Source organism: Rhinopithecus roxellana, chromosome 12, assembly GCF_007565055.1.
Source record: "Rhinopithecus roxellana isolate Shanxi Qingling chromosome 12, ASM756505v1, whole genome shotgun sequence".
Lineage (NCBI taxonomy): Eukaryota > Metazoa > Chordata > Mammalia > Primates > Cercopithecidae > Rhinopithecus > Rhinopithecus roxellana.
Window position 1 is genome coordinate 112825420 of NC_044560.1, and position 26485 is coordinate 112851904.

The 26485-nt window shown below is 43.9% G+C and overlaps 1 protein-coding gene and 1 pseudogene across 2 annotated transcripts in view; one reads left to right on the plus strand and one right to left on the minus strand.

The window, feature by feature from the left end:
• UBA2 (ubiquitin like modifier activating enzyme 2) overlaps nucleotides 1-26485 on the minus strand; it is a 47983-nt gene that overhangs the window by 13773 nt on the left and 7725 nt on the right. Inside the window, exons 6-12 of the mRNA XM_010359628.2 lie at nucleotides 21894-22015; nucleotides 15616-15683; nucleotides 14428-14549; nucleotides 7957-8056; nucleotides 6145-6311; nucleotides 3672-3765; nucleotides 3469-3581 (exon numbers count right to left, since the gene is read on the minus strand). Coding sequence (XP_010357930.1) covers nucleotides 3469-3581; nucleotides 3672-3765; nucleotides 6145-6311; nucleotides 7957-8056; nucleotides 14428-14549; nucleotides 15616-15683; nucleotides 21894-22015 — 786 coding nt within the window. The remainder of the gene's footprint in view (nucleotides 1-3468; nucleotides 3582-3671; nucleotides 3766-6144; nucleotides 6312-7956; nucleotides 8057-14427; nucleotides 14550-15615; nucleotides 15684-21893; nucleotides 22016-26485) is intronic.
• On the plus strand, nucleotides 10728-11363 carry LOC104659568 (annotated as a pseudogene). Its single transcript, XR_747609.2, has one exon. The product of XR_747609.2 is annotated as an interferon-induced transmembrane protein 3 pseudogene (transcript).

The following is a 26485-nucleotide window of genomic DNA, read 5'->3' on the forward strand; positions in this document are numbered from 1 at the left end:
TATACAATAGCCGGGCGCGGTGGCTCAAGCCTGTAATCCCAGCACTTTGGGAGGCTGAGACGGGCGGATCACGAGGTCAGGAGATCGAGACCATCGTGGCTAACACGGTGAAACCCCGTCTCTACTAAAAATACAAAAAACTAGCCGGGCGAGGTGGCGGGCGCCTGCAGTCCCAGCTACTAGGGAGGCTGAGGCAGGAGAATGGCTAAACCCGGGAGGCAGAGCTTGCAGTGAGCTGAGATTCTGCCACTGCACTCCAGCCTGGGCGACAGAACAAGACTCTGTCTCAAAAAAAAAAAAAAAAAAAAAAAAAAAAATATATATATATATATATATACACACACACACACACAATAAAACTTTAAGTAGAAACGACAGACTGGGCAATTTGTTTCTGTTCCTTCAAACTAAAATTCCATGAAAATAAAATATTTTAAGAGTGCATCGAGGCTGCACGTAGTACCTCACACCTGTAATCCCATCACTTTGGGAGGCTAAGGAGGGTAGATCATTTGAGGCTAGGAGTTTGAGAACAACCTGGGCAACATGCTGAAACACCGTCTCTACTTAAAATACAAAACTTAGCCATGTGCGGTGGCATGTGCCAGTAATCCCAGCTACTCGGGAGGCTGAGGCACCAGAACTGCTGGAACCCAGGAGGTGGAGGTTGCAGTGAGCCAAGATCACACCACTGTACTCCAGCCTGGGTGACAGTGACATTCTGTCTCAAAAAAAAAAAAAAAAAAAAAAAACAACAAAAAAAAAAAACAGGAAGGAAGGAAGGAAGGAAGGAAGGAAGGAAGGAAGGAGGGAAGGAGTGAGGGAGGGAGGGAGGGAGGGAGGGAGGGAGGGAGGGAGGGAGGGAAGGAAGGAAGGAAGGAAGGAAGGAAGGAAGGAAGGAAGGAAGGAAGGAAGGAAGGAAGGAAGGAAGGAAAGAGTGCATCAGGCCAGGTGCAGTGGCTCACACTTGTAATCCCAGCACTTTGGGAGGCCAAGCTGGGAGGACTGCTTGAGCTCAGGAGTTCAGGACCAACCTGGACAACATAGCAAGACCCCATCTCGTAAAAAAAAAAAAAAACAAAACACGGCCAGGCGCAGTGGCTCACGCCTGTATTCCTGTAATCCCAGCCCTTCGGGAGGCCGAGGTGGAAGGATCAGGATGTCAGGAGTTCGAGACCAGCCTGACCAACACGGTGAAACCCCATCTCTACTGAAAATACAAAAATTAGCCAGGCATGGTGGCGTACGTCTGTAATCCCAGCAACTCAGGAGGCTGAGACAGGAGAATCGCTTGAATCCGGGAGGCAGAGGTTGCAGTGAGCTGAGATCGCGCCACTGCATGCCAGCCTGGGCGACAGAGCGAGACTCCATCTCAAAAAAAAAAAAAAAAAAAAAAAAAAAAAAAAAAAAAAAAAAAGTGTGTATCAATGACACTGCAAAATAAGAGTACCACTGCAAACTAGATATTTTTGAAATTTCTGAAGGTAAATGAGTCATTTTATTTCAACAAAAAGAAGAACCTAAACAACAGTAAAAGTATTGGCTAATATTTCCTAGGAAGCCTTCTTGAGCTGGTAAGAAAGTGAAGTGTTTGCAGACACAACATCGAAGGAAGGAATCCAAAGAGAACATCCAAGTAGTGTTAGTCTTAAGAGATACACCTACCCCACCCACCACTAAGGTAGGAACTCTTAAAATAGGAGATCCTTACACAAAGCAAGGACCTGAAAGGAGAGGAGAAAAATACTTTCTCCATAAAAATGATCTTAAACTTGGTGCTTAGTGGAGGGGCAGGAGTATCTTCCCATATAATTCATGACAATAACACAGGGCTCGTTCAGGTTTGTGGTGTGAATACGTAAGTATTGAAAACCCTACAATTAAGAATTGAAAAGTGGTCCTCTATTGGCAGTGCCTCAAGCACCCACATATAATAGCCAGAAATGCTCTTTGAAGAAATACATCTACAATGGGTTCCTAAAGAATTACCAGACACAATTCTAATACACATTCAGTTTTAAAAAAATCATAAACCATACAAGCGAAGCACTATGAGAAATAGTAGAAATGACAGCAGATTCACCCATGAAGATCTCAGACATTAACATGATCAAAAACTATAAAATAAAATTGAAAAGAATGACTCAACAGGATAATGACTGAAGAGGGGACTATAAAATGACCAAGCGGCCAGGCGTGGTGGCTCATGCCTGTAATCCCAGCACTTTGGGAGGCCAAGGCGGGCAGATCATGAGGTCAGGAGATCGAGACCATCCTGGCTAACATGGTGAAACCCGGTCTCTACTAAAAATAAAAAAATCAGCGGGCGTGGTAGCGGGCATGGTGGTGGGCGCCTGTAGTCCCAGCTACTTGGACTGAGGCAGGGGAATGGCATGAACCCGGGAGGTGGAGCTTGCTGTCAGAGGAGATCATCCCACTGCACTCCAGCCTGGGCGACAGAGCGAGACTCCGTCTCGAAAAAATAAAAAAATAAATAAAAATTTTAAAAATAATATGACCAAGCATATTTTAAAACCCAGATAGCACTCTCAGAATTGAAAAACAATTGAAACATCTTCTTTGTATAAGGACCGCACAACGAATTCTTCCAAGAATTCAGCAAAATTGGAAATGTTAGAAGCAAAAGCAACTTTTTTTTTTTTTGAGACAGAGTCTCGCTCTGTCACCCAGGCTGGAGTGCAGTGTCGCCATCTCAGCTCACTGCAAGCTACACCTCCTGGGTTCATGCCATTCTCCTGCCTCAGCCTCCCGAGTAGCTGGGACTACAGGTACCTGCCACCACACCCGGCTAATGCTAATTTTTTTGTATTTTTAGTAGAGATGCGGTTTCACCGTGTTAGCCAGGATGGTCTCGATCTCCTGACCTCGTGATCTGCCCGCCTCAGCCTCCCAAAGTGCTGGGATTACAGGCGTGAGCCACCGCGCCCGGCCGCAACTTCTTAATTTTTCATTTTTGTTGCAATTTCCAGGAAGCTTAAACACACTCACTTGGTAACTAGAAAAATTAATTTTCCAGTGCTTTAAACCAATTTTATTGTTTTCATTTTTTTTTTTTTTTTCTGAGACAGAGTCTCACTCTGTCGCCCAGGCTGGAGTGCAGTGGCTGGATCTCAGCTCACTGCAAGCTCCGCCTCCCGGGTTTACGCCATTCTCCTGCCTCAGCCTCCCGAGTAGCTGGGACTACAGGCGCCCGCCACCTCGCCCGGCTAGTTTTTGTTGTTGTTGTTGTATTTTTAGTAGAGATGGGGTTTCACCGTGTTAGCCAGGATGGTCTTGATCTCCTGACCTCGTGATCCGCCCGTCTCAGCCTCCCAAAGTGCTGGGATTACAGGCTTGAGCCACCACGCCCGGCCTATTGTTTTCATTTTAAAAATTATCTGTTTAATGTACTTTTTATTAATGATTTTTTAAAGGGGGTTGAATATAAATGCAAACAGAAATACTCACTGTTCTGCACTGGTCTATTTTTCCTGATAAAATCTTCAATCCTTCCAATACTATCAACCCAGCAATCACTGCATTAGTAGTAGCAATAGCAGGAATAATGTTCCCTGCCATTGCTGGAAAAAAAAAAAAGGATGAGTATGTTTTGCTGCTTAAAAAAACAACTTCAAGGTTTTAGTGATACAACTTTAGTACAAATAACTTACACTTGATATCAAATCTACTCTTCATATTCATACTGAAAATATGCATCCTGAGGTTTGCAGCAGAGGTGACAAAATCCATTGCAGATGGGTCATCCTGCCAATAATTTAAACAATTTAACAAGTTTCTCCACAAATTTACTATTTTGAAGCATTACTTTCAGAACCAATACTTTCATGTGTTTGTAACACTGTAGACTTTCAACTAGAACAAGAGGGTGCTGATGAGCTAGGACCTCACAGTAGCATGGAGGTGGGCTAAATAGGGGGCGGGGTCTCATCATCAGCTCCTCTGGTTCAATAATGAGTCTGATAAGAACACCAAAAACCATCAGCTTCTAGGAACTCACTCCAGCCTAAACAAAGGCACCGGAGACTCAGGTTGTACACCAGAACCTCAATCTACTCACTGACAATGGCAACCCTTTCCTGGGTCCATTCATTAGTAATGAGAAGGTTGCTGGACACACACAGAATCTGGGCCAAAAGATGGGTCATTTAAGAAAACTGTTTCAGGCTGGGCATGGTGGCTAACACCTGTAGTCTCAAGCAATTTAGTAGGTTGAGGCAAGCAGATTGCCTGAGCTCAGGAATTTGTGACCAGCCCAGGCAACACGGCAAAACACCATCTCCACCAAAAATACAAAAAATTAGCCAGGCATTGTGGCGCACAGCTAAAGTCGTCCCAGGTACTCGGGAGCCTGAGGTGGCGGGATCGCCTGAACCCGGGACACAGAGGCTGCAGTGAGCCAAGATAGTGTCACTGCACTCCAGCCTAGGTGACAGAGTGAGACCCTGTCTCAATTTAAAAAAGCTGTTTCGGCCGGGCGCGGTGGCTCAAGCCTGTAATCCCAGCACTTTGGGAGGCCAAAACGGGCGGATCACGAGGTCAGGAGATCGAGACCATCCTGGCTAACACGGTGAAACCACGTCTCTACTAAAAAATACAAAAACATTAGCTGGGCAAGGTGGCGGGCGCCTGTAGTCCCAGCTACTCGGGAGGCTGAGGCAGGAGAATGGCGTGAACCCGGGAGGCAGAGCTTGCAGTGAGCTGAGATCCGGCCACTGCACTCCAGCCTGGGGGGCAGAGCGAGACTCCCTCTCAAAAAAAAAAAAAAAAAAAAAAGCTGTTTCATTAACACTTCAGAAAAACCTGGATGACTCTTTTTAGCTCCCCTTTGCCAAACTTTCTTCATATGCACCTCTCTCTCATATATGCTGTTTCTTCAGATAAGGCAATACAAGTTTTTCCCGTTAACGATTTATATTTTTTCTGAGACTATATCCTAGTCTCTAGATTTCAGCAAGGCTTCCTGCTTTGAACTGAGAAGATACTACCCTGGTCTAAAATTCAGAGGCATCACAGAACAGAAGAAAAAACACTGATAGCATAGTTCTTTACGTACTTATTGGTTCGCTGTGAATCCTCAGGCAAGTCAAATTCCCTGACTCAAAATCCCTTAATCTATTAAATATGAGAAATTATATCCATATGTCATAAGGTGTGGTGAGGACTAAGAATACTGAATACTCAACACAGTGTCTTCCCTAGGCAGCTGTCTTATCACACCCATTCCATGTGGACTTTACTCAAGAGGATAACAATTCCTATTCCGAGGGCTCTTTATTTAGCCTCTGCGCACTAACGAAAACTTCCCAAATCACTAGCATAACAATAACAATGAAAATATGAAAAGTTACTCTTTAAATATCACAAAACCCAAGAGACTAATGTTTATAAGAATCCCAAGAATCTAAATATACTAGCTTCATTTTAGTGTATTTAGATGTCCGATTCAACCAGTTTCAAAATCTGTACACACAAATTTTTCTCAGGTTTCTAAAATTGGCCTTTATGCCTTAAGACCCATGACTAATCTTTACCATCATAGGAACATACAAACTTTTATGAGATAAAACACTTTTAGCCATAGATAATACTGATCACAAGTAAGATTAGTTCATAATATCAAATCTCAAAATATATAACTGCAGAGTACTATTAAATATGATTTTAACATCTAAGAATAATTACATCTCATTTTTATAGCAAGAGCTCTTTCAGACCTCTGAAACAGTTACAACTATTTCAATTCAAAGACAATCTTACTACTTTCAAGGGCAAATCAGGCCAATGAGATGTTTTCTCCAAATGATTTTATGACTTCTATGAACACATCTACACTACACAAGAAACATTTCACTTTAATATATTCACATTATTTTTCTACTCAACATAATTATAAACCCTGAATACATCACTAGAATCCCAAATGAAGTTTTATGATACTGCTTGAATTCATGTACAGAAAATTCAGCTCCATACAGCAATTAGAGCTGAAAATATCCAAGCCAAATTCAATATATTTCCTCAAAATCTAGTAAATATTCAAAAAATGACTAGCTTGTATTACACCTCAAGAACTAAAACACACTTTTGATATGTAAGTACTTGCCACACATTGTCAAAACGAACCTTATCCCATATGAGCTCAGCTCCATCCCCCTTTTCTGCTAAATGAACTCTCAAAGTCTCAATGCTTTTTGAAAAAAGACGCGCATAGCTCTTTACATCTAGAACCTGCTGGTCTTTCAGGCCTAACTGGGGTTCATTCTGTTGATCTGATGCATTCGTTTCTTCTCCTAAAAAAAAAAAAAAAAATATATATATATATATATATATATATATATATTAGAAATTTCACTGATAAACATCATTCCTCTACTGTGCTCTATTTAACAAGTTCAATCCCCAACCATTAAGAAATCAAATATGAAATAAATTCCATTAAAGTAATTATCATGGGGCCGGGCACAGTGGCTCATGCCTGTAATCCCAGCACTTTGGGAGGCCGAGGCGGGTGGATCATGAGGTCAGGAGATCGAGACCATCCTGGCTAACACAGAAAAACCCCGTCTGTACTAAAAATACTAAAAATTAGTCGGGCGTGGTGGCAGGAGCCTGTAGTCCCAGCTACTCAGGAGGCTGAGGCAAGAGAATGGCGGGAATCTGGGAGGCAGAGCTTGCAGTGAGCCGAGATGGCTCCACTGCACTCCAGCCTGGGCGACAGAGCGAGACTCCTTCTCAAAAACAAAACAAAACAAAAAACAAAACAAAACAAAAAACTGTTAAAGCTGAGATAGGAAAGGTACAAGACCACCTCAGAACCTCATAGGATTACTGGGAGATTCAAAGATATAATGTTGATAAAATGATAAATAAGCATTATGCCCAGCACCCAGTGAGAACTCAGTAAGCGGACACTACTACAGTCATAATTAAATCTGTTTGATAACTATCTCCAGATTGTTGAGAACTGCTCTAAAATGATATCCCAAGTCTCCTGCGATCTTTTAAGTTTCAATGGGTGCTATATTGCTGTGCATAAATTAATCCTAATATAGTTCAGATAAAGGAGAGACAAGAAGTGTTGAAGGTGAGTGGGATAAGAAAGCAGCCACAACAATTGTTCTCCTGCATTTAAAATTTTAAAATGTGCTGGAGCACAGTGGCATACAGTCCCAGCTACTCAGGAGGCTGAAGCAGGAGGATGGCTTGAGCCCAGAGTCCAGGGATGCCTTGCGCTATGACAGCCTGTGAACAGCCATTGCACTCAAATCTGGGCAACACAGCAAGACTACGCCTCAAAAAAAAACTTTTCATTTCTAAAAATTAAAACAAATTTAAATTAAAAATGTGTTTCTAGATTAAATCTTAAAGAGATAATCACAAGGACACAATGGTGTACATAAATAGGCCAGGTGCAGTGGCTCACGCCTGCTATCCCAGCTACTCAGGAGGCTGAGGCAGGAGAATCGGTTGAACCCAGGTTGCAGTGAGCTGAGATCATGCCACTGCACTCCAGCCTGGGCAACAGAGTGAGACTCAGTCTCAAAATGAAACACAAAGATGTACATAAATATACAGTGATCTCAAAACTTTATTTCAGGGAAAATATGAAAACACTACGTGTTAATCAATAACAGACTAGTTAATTATACTGACAAAAGCAAGTCAGAGTTTATCAATAGTATGATTCCATTACGCAGTGTATACACGACTGCCTGTGTCTGTGTGCACAGGGCGGACCACCAGAACACTCCTGAAAATGTTATTAGTGGCTATTTCTCTAACTGTGGGACTTCAGTGACTTTTGTTCTTCATACTTTTTTGCATCGTTTGAATGTATGAAGACATACCATTTTCAACCAACAACAGGGCTATACAAAGACTTTAGGCAAGGACATTTCCAGCTTATGTGTTCCACGACTAAAATGTATTCTTTACCTTGACTTTGTACTTCAGCCCAGTCCAACGGAACTGGAGGTTTCCTTTTCCGCCAGAGTTTGTCCATTGTCAACAGATACCTGATGTCATCTTTAAAAAGCTTAAAAAAGAAAGATAGATCCCATGAACCCTACAATCCCTAACTGGTAAGATACAAGAACATTCCATTGCTGATCTATTATATTACACTATGAAATCTGATTTAAAGATACATGCCATATACCAGCAGCATAACGATTTTCAAAAGAGAAAACATTTGTAAAAGGAAGTTCTAACAGAATCCCTACATTGAAAACAGTGAAATGCAGAAGTGCTCTGAGGAACGCAGAGTAAAGGAGCCCTGAACTGCTGACTGCCCCTGCCTTCCTAAGTCACTTCTCCAAAAGCTCCCCTAAAGCTCCAACGATCAGTCTGAAGCACAATCATACAAATAAATGTACACCAGCTCCGTGGGAACTACAATCACTGAGCCTAGAGATGCCAGTCAGAAATGCCTCCAAGCTCATGGGGACATGCCAATAAAGTATACAGATTTTTAAACTAAAGTGCTTCACAACAGAACTTCTGAACTGCGGTATCTTTAAAATGTGGTCTCCCCTCGAAATATAACCCACAGAAACAAGAGCAAAAATAAAATAAAAAACCCCCACACAATTATTACAAAAACAGAAACACAAGTAGACAGAAAAACCAACCTATGAAAAGATGTGCTAGAACTTCAAGTGATTTTAATATTTTTTTCTTTTTCCTTATCTGCATTTTCTATTGTTAATTTATTCATCACATTTATTGCTGGTACCAGGCAAGAACAGAAATTTCGCTATATTTAAAAACCACAGCCATTTCTATCAAAATATACTTCATCCATCAATACTAACTGAGCATCCTTAATCTTTAGAGAATAAGCCAAATATACAAATAATCAGAATACAATTTAGTGCGAATAGCACAAAGCCCTGGGTAATATAAGGATTTCTGGTCGAGCGTGGTGGCTCACGCCTGTAATCCCAGCACTTTGGGAGGCCAAGGTGGGTGGATCACGAAGTCAAGAAATGGAGACCACCCTGGCCAACATGGTGAAACACCATCTCTACTAAAAATACAAAAATCAGCTGGGCGTGGTGGCACGTGCCTGTAAGCCTAGCTACTAGGGAGGCTGAGGCAGGAGAATTGCTTGAACCCAGGAGGCAGAGATTGCAGTGAGCTGAGATCGCACCACTGCACTCCAGCCTGGCGACAGTGAGACTCCATCTCAGAAAAAAAAAAAAAAAAATTTCTATTTTATCTAAGAAATACGGAAAGAGTCTCTTTGTGACAGCAACATGTGAAATGGGTACAAAGGCAAGGCGATGAATCCACTATGACTTGGGTAACAAATGTGGCTGAAAACATTTTGTAGAGGATCGTGAAGGCTTGAACCAACAGTTTTCTAAGCCTAAGCTCCACCTCTTTCTCTTTTACGCAACTATTACTAAATATTAGGAGTCCCTCAGATTTCTGTACTGAACCATCTTTTCATTCTATCCTCCATGGTATATCTTGTCCACTTCCAGTAGTTAACCACATCTATAAACCTAGGAATCCCAAACATATCCCCAGTTGAAACCTCTCTACTCATCTACAAAAACACTTCTCTAATGTTCCAGAAGAATCTCAAATGAGTTCAAAATTGCTGTATCACCTTCTCCTACCCTCCCCCAACCCCTATACACACATCTGCTTCCCACCTCACTTACATCAGAGAACAGCACCTCTGTTCTTTGACCTGCCCAGGCTGAAGTGCAGTGGTGTGACCATAGCTCACTGAAGTCTCTACCTCTTGGGCTCAAGTGATATTCCTGTCCCAGCCTCCTAAGTAGGTAGGGACCGCAGGCTCAGGCCACCAAGCCTGGCTATTTTTTTTTTTTTTTTTTAGTGATGGGGTCTCACTATACTGCCCAGGCTGGTCTTGTGCTCCTGGCCTCAAGTGATCCTCCCGCCTCGGCCTTCCAAAGTGCTGGGATTACAGGTGTAAGCCACAGTGCCCAGCCAGGTACCATTTTTTGTTCCACTGACCTTCACCATATACATCCAAAATCCTGTTGAGTCTACTCCTCCATGCTCCACTGGGAGTACAGATGGCTGTACTCCAGATTATTCCGGCACTGCACAACTCCAGGGGCACTGTCCCAGATTGGTTATGATCAAATATCAGATCCTAGGGTAGTGTGTGCATCCCTTCTATCCCCTTATAGTGATCCTGTAAGACTACCTTTCAATGGACTGCCACTGTCTTGCTGTAACATCCTTAACAAGGCCTAGAAAGTCTGCCTGATCTGACATCAACTTATCTCTCCAGTCATCTTTTTCCACTCTCCCCCTTAATGGGATTTATGTCAGTTTTCCAACCGAGAGTTTCCTCCCACATACTGTACCATATTCTGACTCTTATTCCTTCAAGCCTCGGGCTTAAATGTTACCTCCTCTAGAAAGCCTCTTCTGAAGCCTCTCCCTAGCAACATCTGAAATGGGTTCGCAGGCCAAGGGATGAGTCCATTAGATGAAACTTTAGTAAGGGCTGCAAAGCCTCTGAATTTAATGTCATTAAGACTTTGAAGCCGAAATTTATTGTTCAATGTTTGACTTCTCGGCCGGGCGCGGTGGCTCAAGCCTGTAATCCCAGCACTTTGGGAGGCCGAGACGGGCAGATCATGAGGTCAGGAGATCGAAACCATCCTGGCTAACACGGTGAAACCCCGTCTCTACTAAAAAATATGAAAAACTAGGAGAAATCGAAACTACGAGGGAAAGGGAGGGCCCACTGAGAACCATCCCACTAACCCGACCACCGCTGGCCTTCGCAGGACACCATGAACCACACGGTCCAAACCATCTTCTCTCCTGTCAATAGCGGCCAGCCTCCCAGCTATGAGATGCTGAAGGAAGAGCACGAGGTGGCTGTGCTGGGGGCTCCCTACAACCCTGCTCCCCCGATGTCCACCGTAATCCACATCCGCAGCGAGACCTCCGTGCCCGACCATGTCGTCTGGTCCCTGTTCAACACCCTCTTCATGAACCCCTGCTGCCTGGGCTTCATAGCATTCGCCTACTCCGTGAAGTCTAGGGACAGGAAGATGGTTGGCGACCTGACTGGGGCCCAGGCCTATGCCTCCACCGCCAAGTGCCTGAACATCTGGGCCCTGATTTTGGGCATCCTCATGACCATTCTGCTCATTGTCATCCCAGTATTGATCTACCAAGCCCATCGATAGATCAGGAGACATCATTCAGGCCAGCAGCTCCGCCCATAACCTGTGTCCCACGTGCTCCACCTTCCTTCCATTCCTCGCCCTGCCCCGGAGCGAGTCCTGTATCAGCCCTTTATCCTCACACTTTTCTACAATGGCATTCAATAAAGTGTACATGTTAAAAAAAAAAAAAAAATATGAAAAACTAGCTGGGTGAGGTGGCGGGCGCCTGTAGTCCCAGCTACTCGGGAGGCTGAGGCAGGAGAACGGCGTGAACCCGGGAGGCGGAGCTTGCAGTGAGCCCAGATCGCGCCACTGCACTCCAGCCTGGGCGACAGAGCGAGACTCTGTCTCTCTGTCTCCAAAAAAAAAAAAAAAAAAAAAAAAAGCAAGGACTCTATCTTCTGTCTTGTTCACAACTAAATCCCCTGTACTTAAAGAAATGTCTGGCACACAGATGTTTAAAATTATCTGCTAAACAACAGATTGGGGATGCACTTCAGATTTTTCTGGCATTCAAGTGTTGCTCAGATTGGAATGGAAATAAGAACACCAGTTTGGAAGATACTGCTGATGCCCATATCAGAGTTTACTGCATCTTAAGTATAATAAAAATAAAAACTATTATGATGCTTAATACTGAGTGTCAACTTGATTGGTTTGAAGGATGCAAAGTACTGGTCCTGGGTGTGTCTGTGAGGGTGTTGCCAAAAGAGATTAACATTTGAGTCAGTGGACTGGAAAAGGCAAACCCACTCTTAATCTGGGTGGGCACCATCTAATCAGCTGCCACTGAGGCTAGAATACACAGAAGGCAGCAAAACATGAAAAGACTAGACTGGCCTAGCCTCCCAGGCTACATCTTTCTCCCATGTTGGATGCTTCCTGCCCTCAAACATTGGACTCCAGTTCTTCACTTTTGAGACTCAGACTGGCTCTCCTTGCTCCTTGGCTTGCAGACGGCCCTATTGTGGGGCCTTGCGATCGTGTGAATTAATACTTAATCAACTCCCCTTTATATATATCTATCCTATTAGCTCTGTCCCTCTAGAGAACTCTAATACAACCATGTTTTAGAAAAGGGCTGTAGTGAGAAAATAAATGCAATAGGGATAAGAAAGTCAATCTGGGTCGGGCGCGGTGGCTCAAGCCTGTAATCCCAGCACTTTGGGAGGCCGAGACGGGTGGATCACGAGGTCAGGAGATCGAGACCATCCTGGCTAACACGGTGAAACCCCGTCTCTACTAAAAAATACAAAAAACTAGCCGGGCGAGGTGGCGGGCGCCTGTAGTCCCAGCTACTCGGAGGCTGAGGCAGGAGAATGGCATAAACCCGGGAGGCGGAGCTTGCACTGAGCTGAGAACCGGCCACTGCACTCCAGCCCGGGCGACAGAGCAAGACTCCGTCTCAAAAAAAAAAAAAAAAAAAAAAAAAAAAAAAAAAAAAAAAAAAAAGAAAGTCAATCTGTGGGCTGGGCACGGTGGCTCACACCTGTAATCCCAGCACTTTGGGAGGTTGAGGCGGGCAGATCACCTGAGGTCAGGAATTTAAGGCCAGTCTGGCCACTATGGCGAAATCCTGTATCTACTAAAAATACAAAAATTAGCCAGGCATGGTGGCGGGCAACTGTAATCCCAGCTACTCAGGAGGCTGAGGCAGGAGAATAGCTTGACCCGGGAGGCAGAGGCTGCAGCAAGCTGAGATCGTGCCACTGCACTCCAGCCTGGGCAACAGAGCAGGATTCTCTCTCTCAAGAAAAAAAAAAAAAGTCAACATGTGACTTTCTTCCTCTGTTACCACTGAGGAAATGAGACGAAATACAAGCTGGGGAGAGCAGTATGTCATTTAAGACAGCAGAACCTGTGCATGCTGGAAAGCAGACAAAAGAAACCAAGAAAAAAAAGATCCAAGACACAAGGTAGATATGAAAATCCTGTCTGAATAATGGTACAAAAGAAAAGTAAAAAGCCACACGCAAGAGTTAGCCTTTACTGAAAGTGGTTTCTCTCCAGTAGAAAGAAAAAGGTTAAGAGTTTTCGGTGATGCAGATCATTCTCTCAACAGGTAAATCATGTACAATGGCTTCAAACCTGTTATTATATCCTTAAGGTCATCTGCTTAGTGAGAGTTGCAAGAATACTGACTCAGTTTGATAAGAGCTGAGAAAGTTTTAAGCTCTGTGATAAGCTTTGCTAGCGGCTAGGCTCAGTGGTTCATGTCTGTAATCCTAGCACTTAGGGAGGCAGAGGCTGGAGGACAGCTTGAACCCAGGAGTTTGAGACCTGAAATCAGGAGTTTGAGATCTGCCTGGGTAACATGGTGAGACCTCATTCTCCACAAAGAGGGAAAAAAGAGTCAAAAAAACCCACACATGTACAACTTGTTAGGGAGTCAAGACAGAACAAAAAACTTTTCAAACATGGACCTGAGGGTCTAGATGAACAATAATTATGTAGACCCAATAAAAACAATCTCATAGATTTCTCCAGAAATATTCAACAGGCAAATAATATATGCTGATGAAGAAGGATTTCACCAAGAACAAGGGGCCTACAGGGTTCAAGGGTAATTTAGGACACGTCAGTCAAATTGCTAATAAAATATATGAGCAGAAAATATAGGTGAATATGAAGCCAGGAGGGGTGGCTCATGCCTATAATCCCAGCACTTTGGGAGGCCAAGGTGGGCAGATCACTTGAGGTCAGGAGTTCATGACCAGCCTTGGCCAACATGGTGAAACTCCGCTTCTACTAAAAATACAAAATTAGCCAGGCATGATGGTGCACACCTGTAATCCCAGCTATCAGGAGGCTAAGGCAGGAGAATTGCTTGAACCCAGGAGGCAGAGGTTACAGTGAGCTGGAATCGTGCCATTGTACTCCAGCCTGGGCAACAAGAGCGAGACTCCGTGTCAAAACAAAAAAAAAACTGAAAATAAGAAGCAGCAGAAAAACGAAGAAGTTCTATAAAAAGTGAGGGAAGGAAAGACAACCAAGAAGGTATACAAGCCGCCTCTAATTTTACCTCCTATTTAGATGTTATACAGATAAATTTAGTGTAGATGGTAACATTTTAAAACTTGCATATCCTGACTGCATCAATCATTTTATCAGGACATCATAAGGCATATACATTATAAGCTTAATTCAATTTTATGGACTATTTTAAAACAAGCAGAACTACAACAATACATCTATGCACAACAATACATCTATCCATGATTATAAAGAAAGTAAATCTAACCTTCGTAAAAAGTTTAACCGGATCATATCCAGTTGATTTAGCCCATTCCTTAGTAGAAATACGTTTAATGTCACCATCTTCATTAGATGCTCTAGCTCTGGCTTCAGCTTCTGTTGGTTCCCCTATAAAACAATCATCATTTTATTTTCAGCTGTAATAAATGTAGAACTGAACTCTTTCACTCACCTTTGGGAATAAAAAGAGTCACTCATGGAAATCCCCAAATGCAACACATTCTGAGTTCAAGGAAAAAGAAAAATAACATATTCATCAGCATCTTTTTGTATCCCAGTTTTCTTTCTTGTTTTTGGAGACAAAGCCTCGCTCTGTCACCCAGGTTGGAGTGCACTATTAAGATCTCGGCTCACTGCAGCTTCTACCTCTTGGACTCAAGCCATCTTCCTGTCTTAGCCTCAGGAATAGTTGAGACTACAGGTGCGCACCATCACACCTGGCTAATTTTTGGATTTTTTGTAGAGATGGGGTTTTGCCATGTTGGCCAGGCTGGTCTCGAACTCCTGACCTCAAGTAATCCACCTGCTTCAGCCTCCCAAAATGCTGGGACTACTGGCATGAGCCACCTTGCCTGGCCTATTGTACCCCAGTTTCTGAAAGCTACACAAATCAGTTAAAAGCACAGACCAGTCACGAGATCTAGGAATAGCTCTATTTACTAGACTTGTGAAATTTCTCTTAACCTTGATTCTCTCATCAGTAAAATGGAATCACATTTTTTTTGTAAAACATTGTTTTGGCCAACGATTGACAGCTTACGCCTATAATCCCAGCACTTTGGGAGGCCGAGGTGGGTGGGTCGCCTGAGGTCAGGAGTTTGAGACCAACCTGGCCAACATGGTGAAACCCTGTCTCTACTAAAAATACAAAAATTAGCTGGGCGCAGTGGCAGGTGCCTGTAATCCCAGCTACTCAGGAGCCTGAGGCAGGAGAATTGCTTGAACCCAAGAGGCGGAGGTTGCAGTGAGCCGAGATTGCACTACTGTACTCCAGCCTGGGCAATAAGAGTGAAACTCCATCTCTGAGAAAAAAAAAAAATTAAATAACACATGTTAAACACACAGTACCTAGCACATATAGCAATTATTTTTTTTTCCCTTAAGCTACCAACATTAAATCAACAAAATAAAGATAATAGTCTCTAATAAAATATATGCCAAATAATTTACTCACAGGCAGCTTCAGGGTCAGCTCTGTCAGGAGATACTTCTTGATCAGCATCTTCTTCCCCAAACAACTGGCTATAATTTAAGAATAGTAAATACTTACGTACAACAAAGTATTCTGAACAAACATGTAATTTATAGTATTTCAAATATTTAGCAGAGATAAAGACTCAACAACCGGTTGGGCGCAGTGGCTCACACCTTTAATCCCAACACTTTGGGAGGCCGAGGCAGACAGATCACAAAGTCAGGAGTTCGAAACCAGCCTGACCAACACGGTAAAATCTCGTCTCTACAAAAAATACAAAAATTAGCCACGCGGCCGGGTGCGGTGGCTCAAGCCTGTAATCCCAGCACTTTGGGAGGCCGAGACGGGTGGATCACGAGGTCAGGAGATCGAGACCATCCTGGCTAACACGGTGAAACCCGTCTCTACTAAAAAAATACAAAAAACTAGCCGGCCGAGGTGGCGGGCACCTGTAGTCCCAGCTACTCCGGAGGCTGGGGCAGGAGAATGGCGTAAACCCGGGAGGCAGAGCTTGCAGTGAGCTGAGATCCGGCCACTGCACTCCAGCCCGGGCGACAGAGCGAGACTCCGTCTCAAAAAAAAAATAAAAAATAAAAAAAAAAATTAGCCACACATGGTAGTGCATGCCTGTAATCCCAGCTACTCGGGAAGCTGAGGCAGGAGAATCACTTGAACCCAGGAGGCAAAGACTGCAGTGAGCCGAGATCCCGCAACTGCACTCAGCCGAGATCCCGCAACTGCACTCCAGCCTGGGCGACAGAGCGAGACTCCATTTCAAAAAAAAAAAAAAAAAAAAAAGAAAGTGTGAACAACTGATAAATGACTATAAACAAAATTTTAACACAATGTGCTTGGACAGCTTGCATCCCAATTTCAACAGCAGTGCAAGCAAGGTTAAATTTAAGCAGATGTACATCCATTCCTATCAGCAAGGCTCTGCGCATTTCAACGTTAAAACCTCTGCTCAAGAAACAGGTGAGTGGTTTTCACTTACAACCTGGATAACATTGTAACACCAGAATAATGTTTGTGAAGTACACTTGCAGCTACCTGTTCAACGAACATTATTATATACTTTCAGGTGCAGATTCCTGATCTAGGGGATAGAAATTCAGCAATGAACAAGATTAACTTTTTTTCATGGTAGAATGGCTCTTTACTGCTGAACAGAGTCTTAACAAACAATTTGAAGGTATTAAGCGGAGATTCTCTTTTATTAATAAAGTTATCCTAAAAACTATTTAATAACTCATGGGTATAAAAGTTTCCAGTAAGGCCGGGTGCGGTGGCTCACGCCTGTAATCCCAGCACTTTGGGAGGCCGAGGCGGGTGAATCACGAAGTCAGGAGATCGAGACCATCCCGGCTGACACGGTGAAACCATCTCTCTACTAAAAATACGAAAAATTAGCCAGGCGTGGTGGCAGGTACCTGTGGTCCCAGCTACTCGGGAGGCTGAGGCAGAAGAATGGCGTGAACCCGGGAGGTGGAGGTTGCAGTGAGATGAGATTGCGCCACTGCACTCCAGCCTGGGTGACAGAGCGAGACTCCATCTCAAAAAAAAAAAAAAAAAAAAAGTTTCCAGTATTTCCTCAAGTATATGACTAATGAAAGTTACCTTACAGAAATCCTTTGTACAACTCCCCCACCCAACTATAATTTCAAAGCTCTAACAGTCACTCCCAACAATGGCATGTTAACACTTCCTAAAATTAATGCTTTGCCAACTAGTGAGTGCAAAAAAAGTAGACAGCCCCTAACTTAAAAAGGTTCCACCTATGATTTTTCAACTTTGCAACAGGTTTATTGAGGTTATATTAAAATGCATTTTTGTCTGGGCGTGGAGGCTCACACATGACCTACACTTTGGGAGGCCGAGGCAGGTGGATCACCCAAAGTCAGGAGTTCGAGACCAGCCTGGCCAACATGGTGAAACCCTGTATCTACTAACATACAAATATTAGCTGGGCGTGGTGGCAGGCGCCTGTAATCCCAGCCATTCGAGAGGCTGAGCAGGAGAATCGCTTGAACCCAGGAGGCAGAGGTTGCAGTTGCACTGCATTCCAGTCTGGGCAACAAGAGTGAAACTCCACCTCAAAAAAAAAAAAAAAAAAAGCATTTTTGACTTAACGGTATTTTTTATTTATGATGAGTTTATCGGGAAGTACACTGAGAAGCACCTGTATCTCACTGTGGCCTTATACTTAATTTTCCAAGTAAGTCTTATGATTAAAACATAACTTAATTTGCTTATTGCCTATTTAGGTTTCCCTTTGAGTGAAAAATGCTGCTCATATTAATTTTGCCAGATTATCTTTTTTTGTGTGTGACAGTCTCACTGTCCCTTAAGGCTGGAGTGCAGTGGTGTGATCACAGCTCACTGCAGCCTCAACCTCCCTAGGCTCAAGTGATCCTCTCACCTCAGCCTCCCAAGTAGCTGGGACCACAGGCATGTGCCACCATGCATGGCTAATTTTTAAATTTTTTGTAGTGATGGGGTCTCACTATGTTGCCCACACTGCTCCCCAACTGCTGGGCTCAAGCAATCCTCCTGCCTTGGCCTCCTAAAGGGCTGGGATTACAGGTGTGTGTGTCACTGCACCCAGCCACATTTTTTTTTTTTTTTTGTCTTTTTCTGAGACACAGTCTCCCTCTGTTCCCCAGGCTGGAGTGCAGTAGCACGATCTCCACTCACTTCAACCTCCACCTCCCAGGTTCAAGTGGCTCTCACGGCTCAGCCTCCCGAGTAGCTGGGACTACACGTGTGTGCCACCACAACCCGCTAAGTTTTGTATTTTTAGTAGAGACAGGGTTTCGCCATGTTGCCCAGGTGGTTCTTGAACTCCTGGCCTCAAGTGATCCACCCACCTCAGCCTCCCAAAGAAAAAAAAGTTTGCTAAATAAATAAAGTTTCCAAGTGTGGTTTTTGTGAACACACATCAAGCTGACACTGTTACGTATACTTTTCTGAGTGCAAAAATTAAAGACAATGTTTGCTGAAAGTTTCTAAAAAATACTTCCCTTTATCAGGTTGAGGACATTCTCATTTTAGTAAGAAGGTTTTACTTCTGTTTTAGTAGAAACTTTCCTCATGAAAGGCTGTTTGCTAAATGTTACCAAATGTTTTTTCTACATCTATGAAAACTATATAGTTTCTCTTTAATTTCCTAATGAGTGAATGACATTTACAGATTTTCTAATTGAAACCATGCTTGTATTCCTGAATAAACACATTTGGTCAAGATATACGTTTTATTTTATATGATCCTAGATCCATATACTTTTTTTTTTTTTTTTGAGATGGAGTCTCACTCTGTTGCCCAGGCTGGAGTGCAGTGGGGTGATCTTGGCTCACTGCAGTCTCCACCTCCCAGCTTCAAGCGATTCAGCCTCCCAAGCAGCTGGGATTACAGGTGCCCACCACCACGCCCAGCTAATTTTGTATTTTTAATAGAGATGGGATTTTGCCATGTTGGCCAAGTTGGTCTTGAACTCCTGACCTCAGGTGATTCAAGTGCTGAGATTACAGGCATAATCCACTGCGCCCATCCCCAGGATATGCTAATATTTTACATAGGGTTTTTGTATCTATTATTTATGTGTGAGACTAACAATTTTTTCTTATGCCATAATAGCCTTGACAGGTTTTGCTATCAAAGACATTGCTAGCCTCATAACATGAGCTAAGTAGTATTCTCTTTTAAAGACTTCTCAAGGAGAGTTTAGCTAATATTGTAATACATTCCTTGCAAGTTTGGTGAAATGAATCTGTAAAAATAACATATGTTTGGCGCATTATTTAGAAGAATTTAAACTACTTATGTTTCTCTAAGGTATAGTGCTAAATTCAGGCATTCTATTTTCTTTTTAGTCAGTTGTTTTCTTTGAAACATCGTCTCACACTGTCCCCCAGGCTGGAGTGCAGTGGCCCAATTTCCACCCACTGGGTTCAAGTGGTTCTCATGGTTCAGTCTCCCAAGTAGCTGGGACTACAGGTGCCCACCACCACGCCTGGCTAATGTTTGTATTTATAGTAGAGACGGGGTTTCGCCATGTTGGCCAGGCTGTTCTTGAACTCCTGGCCTCAAGTGACCCACCTACCTCAGCCTCCCAAAGTGCTGGGATTGCAGGCCTGAGCCACCGCACCGCACACTTAGTACATTTCTAAAAATATATTTACCCAGACCATTTAAATTTTTTATGTACTAGCATGGTCTTATTATCATCCTTTTTTTTTTTCTCGTAACTTACTTAATCTGTGCTATGTTCCCTGTTTAGTTCTCACTTACTCCTCTTCTATGTTGTAATCAAGAATGTGCTCTTACTTCAATTAACATTCTTCCTTCTCATTCCTTTTATCTTTCTTTCTTCATTTTATTTATTTTTTTTTTTTTTGAGACGGAGTCTTGCTCTGTCGCCCAGGCTAGAGTGCAGTGGCGGGATCTCAGCTCACTGCAAGCTCCGCCTCCCGGGTTCACGACATTCTCCTGCCTCAGCCTCCCGAGTAGCTGGGACTACAGGCGCCGCCACCTCGCCCGGCTAGTTTTTGTATTTTTTGTAGAGACGGGGTTTCACCGTGTTCACCAGGATGGTCTCGAACTCCTGACCTCGTGATCCGCCCGTCTCGGCCTCCCAAAGTGCTGGGATTACAGGCTTGAGCCACCGCGCCCGGCCTCTTTCTTCATTTTAAGACAGGATCTCACTATAATCCGGGCTGCAGTGCACTGGCACAATCTTGGCTCACTGCAGCCTAACCTCCCAGGCTCAACTGATCCTCCTACCTCGGCCTCCCACAGTGCTGGGATTAGAGGCATGAGCCACCATGCTCGCACCCTTCTCATTTCTTAAAGTGTATTCTGTGGTTCACTTTCCAACTTAAGATTCTTAGTAAAGATTTACTAATTAACGTTCAGCCTTTCTTCATGTATGTAAATCCGTAACTTTTTGCCAACCACCACATTCAAGTATGTGGGAGTACAGGCATGCTTGGCTCATTTTTCTACCTTTTTGTAAAGACGGGGTTTTGCCATGTTTCCCAGGCTGGTCTCAAACTCCTGGGCTCAAGGGATCCTCCCATCTCAGCTTCCCACAGTGCTGGGATTAGAGGCATGAGCCACCATGCCCGCATCCTTCTCATTTCTTAAAGTGTATTCTGTAGTTCACTTTCCAACTTAAGATTCTTAGTAAAGATATACTAATTAACTCGTTCAGCCTTTCTTCATGTATGTAAATCTGTAACTTTTTGCCAACCACCACATTCAATACATTCTACAAGTTTCAGGTATAGCATTTTCATCATTATCAGTAGAGTATTTTTAACTTCCATTGTGATTTCTTTTATAACCAATGGGTTATTTTTAAGTATGTGTTCACATTTCCAAATACATAGATATTTATCGCTTAGTTACATGGCTGTCTCCAATACAAGACAAGACTAAGCTTCCTGAACAGGCATGGCCAAATTTAGTGTTTTTTTTTTTTTTTGAGACAAATTCTCACTCTGTTGCCAAGCTGGAGTGCAGTGGCGTGATCTCGGCTCATTCCAACCTCTACCTCCCGGGTTCAAGCAAGGTTCCTGCCTCAGCCTCCCGAGCAGCTGGGATTACAGACACCCGCCATCACGTCCAACTAATTTTTGTATTTTTAGTAGAGATGGGGTTTCCCCGTGTTGGTCACACTGGTCTTTATTTATTTATTTATTTATTTATTTATTTTTTTTTGAGACGGAGTCTCGCTCTGCCGCCCAGGCTGGAGTGCAGTGGCCGGATCTCCGCTCACTGCAAGCTCCGCCTCCCGGGTTTACGCCATTCTCCTGCCTCAGCCTCCCGAGTAGCTGGGACTACAGGTGCCCGCCACCTCGGCCGGCTAGTTTTTTGTATTTTTTAGTAGAGACGGGGGTTTCACCGTGTTAGCCAGGATGGTCTCGATCTCCTGACCTCGTGATCCGCCCGTCTCGGCCTCCCAAAGTGCTGGGATTACAGGCTTGAGCCACCGCGCCCGGCCCCACACTGGTCTTTAAATCCTGAGCTCAGGTGATCCGATCACCTCGGTCTCCCAAAGTGTTGGGATTACAGGTGTGAGCCACTGCACCCAGCCAGCTGAATTTTACCTAAGAAATACCGCAAGAAAGCTACTAAAGCATTCCTTCACCATATTTAAACATTGTAAGTTCAATCTCTTCAAGGTAATTAAATAAAAATGACTCCATTTTCCATCCTCAGTACCGAAAAGCATGCCAAGAAATAGATACACTCTTACTTGAACAAGTACTTTGCCCAAACGATGCAATGTATAGGTTCTGAAGGTGTGTTACGAATTGTACAGCCAGGAAAGGTTCTCTGGGTTGGCTTAGGATGACATTCATAACACTCGGTCACACCCTACAAAGTCAGGATATGAGAAAAATCTTTATTCCATGATAGCAGTTTCTCAACATTATAAGGTAATAGAAACACTTCATTCATCTATATTCCAACTAGGTTTTATCTTGTCAAGTAAATTTTGAAATATTAGTGACTCCAAAACCCTTACTTTATGATAAACTAACACAGAAGTTAACTGAATCTATCAGTCACAGCTAAGGCTATGCTTGGACTCCCAACTCCTGGCTCAGTGAACATGACTTACAAGCCAAAATAAAAATTACTACACCTGAGTGTCAAATATGAGTTTACCTTGATCGCACTAAACAGAAAAACTACTGGAAAGACAAACAGCAGCTTTTCAACAAATTGTTTCTTAAAGTTGTAAATGTTATTTCAGTATTATTCACAGCCATTTCCTTTTTTTTTTTTTTTTGAGATGGAGTCTTGCTCTGTCACCCAGGCTGCAGTGCAGTGGCATGATCTAGGCTCACTGCAAGCTCTGCCTTCCAGGTTCACGCCACTCTCCTGCCTCAGCCTCCCCAGCAGCTGGGACAACAGGCGCATGCTGCCACACCCGGCTAATTTTTTTGTATTTTTAGTAGAGACGGGGTTTCACTGTGTTAGTCAGGATGGTCTCAATCTCCTGACCTCGTGTGATCCACCCGCCTCTGCGTCCCAAAGTGCTGGGATTACAGGTGTGAGCCATCGTGCCCAGCAGCCATTTTCCTTATATTTTTCTTTTTTTTTCTTTTTTTGAGCAAAACTAAGTGGGACTGGGGAATATAGCCACATCCTTATCATTTCCTGTAAATTAAGTAAACAAAAGTATTAATTTTGAGATATATCTACCTACATAGAAAAATCTTAGGTATTACTAAACCAAATACTCTTCATTTTATTGATATACATGAGGAGGAGACGGAGTCTCGCTGTCACCCAGGCTGTAGTACAGTGGCGTAATCTAGGCTCACTGCAACCTGCAGCTCCCAGGTTCAAGTGATTCTCCTGCCTTAGGCTCCCAAAGAGCTGGGATTACAGGAATCTATCATCACCCCCAGCTAATTTTCATATTTTTAGTAGAGACGGGGTTTTTCCATATTGGCCAGGTTGGTCTTGAACTCCTGACTTCATGTGATTCGCCCGCCTCAGTCTCCCAAAGTGCTGGGATTACAGGCGTGAACCACTGAGCCCAGCCCATTTTATTGATATACATTCAAGTTTAAAATTACAATTTAAGGAATTTATGCCTTGGAAGAAGTACATGACACCTGAGACAACTATCAAATGAATCATCTTTCATCATCTCAGATATTCCTAACGTCAGTCTTTTCTTTTTTCTTTTTGTTTGAGACGGAGTTTCGCTCTTGTTGCCCAGGCTGGAGTGTAACTGTGTGGTCTTGGCTCACCAAAACCTCCGCCTCCTGGGTTCAAGTGATTCTCGTGCCTCAGCCTCCCGAGTAGCTGGGATTACAGGCGCACACCACCACACCCGGCTAATTTTGTATTTTTAGCAGAGATGAGGTTTCACCATGTTAGCCAGGTTGGCTCGAACTCCTTACCTCAGGTAATCCACCTGTCTTGGCCTCCCAAAGTGCTGGGATTACAGGCGTGAGCCACCACGCCTGGCTAACTTTGTATTTTTAGTAGAGATGGGGTTTCTCTATATTGGTCAGGCTGGTCTCGAACTCCCGACCTTAGGTTATCCGCCTGCCTCTGCCTCCCAAAGTGCTGGGATTACAGGTATGAGCCACCGTCCCCAGCCATCTTCAGTCTTAATACATAGTGGTGTGTGGGAATCACAGTAACAAGGATATAAAAAGCAATGTCTGGCCGGGCGTGGTGGCTCAAACCTGTAATCCCAGCACTTTGGGAGGCCAAGGCAGGAGGATCACCTGAGGTCAGGAGTTTGAGACCAGCCTGGCTAACATGGCAAAACGTTGTCTCTACCAAAAATGCAAAAATTAGCCAGACTAACTGTTCAAGAACCAAAACTCTCAAACCCTGTTTTAATATAAATTGCAGCCGGGTGCGGTGCCTCACGCCTGTAATCCCAGCACTTTGGGAGGCCGAGATGGGCGGATCAGGAGGTCAGGAGATCAAGACCATCCTGGCTAACACGGTGAAACCCCGTCTCCACTAAAAAATAGAAAAAACTAGCCGGGAGAGGTGGCGGGCGCCTGTAGTCCCAGCTACTCGGGAGGCTGAGGCAGGAGAATGGTGTAAACGCAGGAGGCAGAGCGTGCAGTGAGCTGAGATCCGGCCACTGCACTCCAGCCTGGGCGACAGAGAGAGACTCCGTCTCAAATAAATAAATAAATAAATAAATAAATTGCAGCAGATTTAGAGTTTTCTCCGTAACACCATTTCTGATGCCCTGTCTTCCACCATGCTTTCTTGAGGGCAGCCAAATGGCAAGCAGTCATGAGATTCATATTGCAATGCAGAGAACTTCCGTCTTGATCTGTCAACAGACACTGAAGGCCTCCACTTATTCAACAACTTAATACACACTGACATACACAAGTCTTTTGTAGAATGGTATTGAATAAGGTTCCAAGAATGACATTTAACAGTTAAAACAAATAAAGACAATTTCTAACATGAATAAGCTGCCAAAAAATATTAGACACCACTAGCAAATGTTAAGTACATAACTCTCTTTCTATAGTTTCAAAACGTGGAAAACAACTCTTCAAATGTATCTACAGTATTTGATTTCTTAAAAGAACTGGAAGACAAAATATCTGGACAGCAAATGAAGCTGTGTTGAGGTTTTAAAAACTGAGGTATGCACTGGGCACTGCGGCTCACACCTGTAAACCCAGCACTTTGGGAGGCGGAGGTGGGCAGATCACCTGAGGTCGGGAGTTCAAGAGCAGCCTGACCAACATAGAGAAACCCCATCTCTACTAAAAATACAAAATTAGCCGGGCGTGGTGGTGCATGCCTGTAATCCCAGCTACTTGGGAAACTGAAGCAGAAGAATCGCTTGAACCTGGGAGACGGAGGTTGCAGCGAGCCGAGATTGCGCCACTGCACTCCAGCCTAGGCGACAAGAGTGAAACTCCGTCTCAAAACAAACAAACAAAATCAATAAATAAATGAACCAAAACTGAGGTATGAGCACACAGGTATTTTGTTCTACTATTCTCTAGTTGTATTTAAATGTTTGAAATACTTCACAAATACACCACTAAAAAGTTTTCAAAGTTCCCTTCCACTCTATAAGCCCAGACTCTTTTAGACAAGAGAATTTTTTTTTTTTGAGATGCAGTTTCGCTCTTGTTGCCCGGGCTGGAGTGCAATGGCGTGATCACAGCTCACTGCAATCTCCGCCTCCTCAATTCAAGTGATTCTCCTGCCTCAGCCTCCCAAGTAGCTGGGATTACAGGTGCATGCCACCACGCCCGGCCGATTTTTGTAATTTTAGTAGAGACAGGGTTTCACCATGTTAGGCAGGCTGATTTCATCGGGTGATTCGCCCGCCTTGGGTTCCCAAAGTGCTGGGATTACAGGCATGAGCCATTGCGCCTGCCCTTTTTTTTTTTCTTTTTTTGAGACGGAGTCTCACACTCTGTCGCCCAGGCTGGAGTGCAGTGGTGCCATCTTGGCTCACTGTAACCTCCACCTCCCAGGTTCGAGTGATTCTCGTGTTTCATCCTCTCAACTAGCTGGATTAAAGGTGCATGTCTCCACATGCAGCTAATTTTTGTATTTTTTGTAGAGACGTGGTTTCACTACATTGGCCAGGCTGGTCTCAAGCTCCTGACCTCAAGTGATCTGCCCGCCTCAGCCTCCCAAAGGGCGGGGATTACAGGCGTGAGCCACCACACCCAGTCGACAAAAAGAAATTTTTGATGCCTCGTATATCATGCTTATCAGTCTAAGGATTTTATTTTATTATTATTATTATTTTTTTTTTTTTTTTTTTGAGACGGAGTCTCGCTGTCACCCAGGCTGGAGTGCAGTGGCCGGATCTCAGCTCACTGCAAGCTCTGCCTCCCGGGTTCACGCCATTCTCCTGCCTCAGCCTCCCGAGTAGCTGGGACTACAGGCGCCTGCCACCTCACCCGGCTAGTTTTTTGTATTTTTTAGTAGAGACGGGGTTTCACCATGTTAGCCAGGATGGTCTTGATCTCCTGACCTCGTGATCCGCCCGTCTCGGCCTCCCAAAGTGCTGGGATTACAGGCTTGAGCCACCGCGCCCAGCCTCAGTCTAAGGATTTTAATACACAAGTTAAATGAAGCAAACTGGCAGAGCCGAAAGATTTCCTCACCCCTAGTCTTTTGGGCACCTTTATAGCATTTTAAGTTTGTTTTCTGAGACAGAGTCTTGATCTGTAGCCCAGGCTGGAGGGCAGTGGTGCAATCTCAGCTCACTGCAACCTCCGCCTCTCAGTTCAAGTGATTCGCTTGGCTCAGCCTCCCAAGTAGCTGGGATTACAGGCGCCTGCCACCATGTCCCGTTAATTTTTGTGTTTTTAG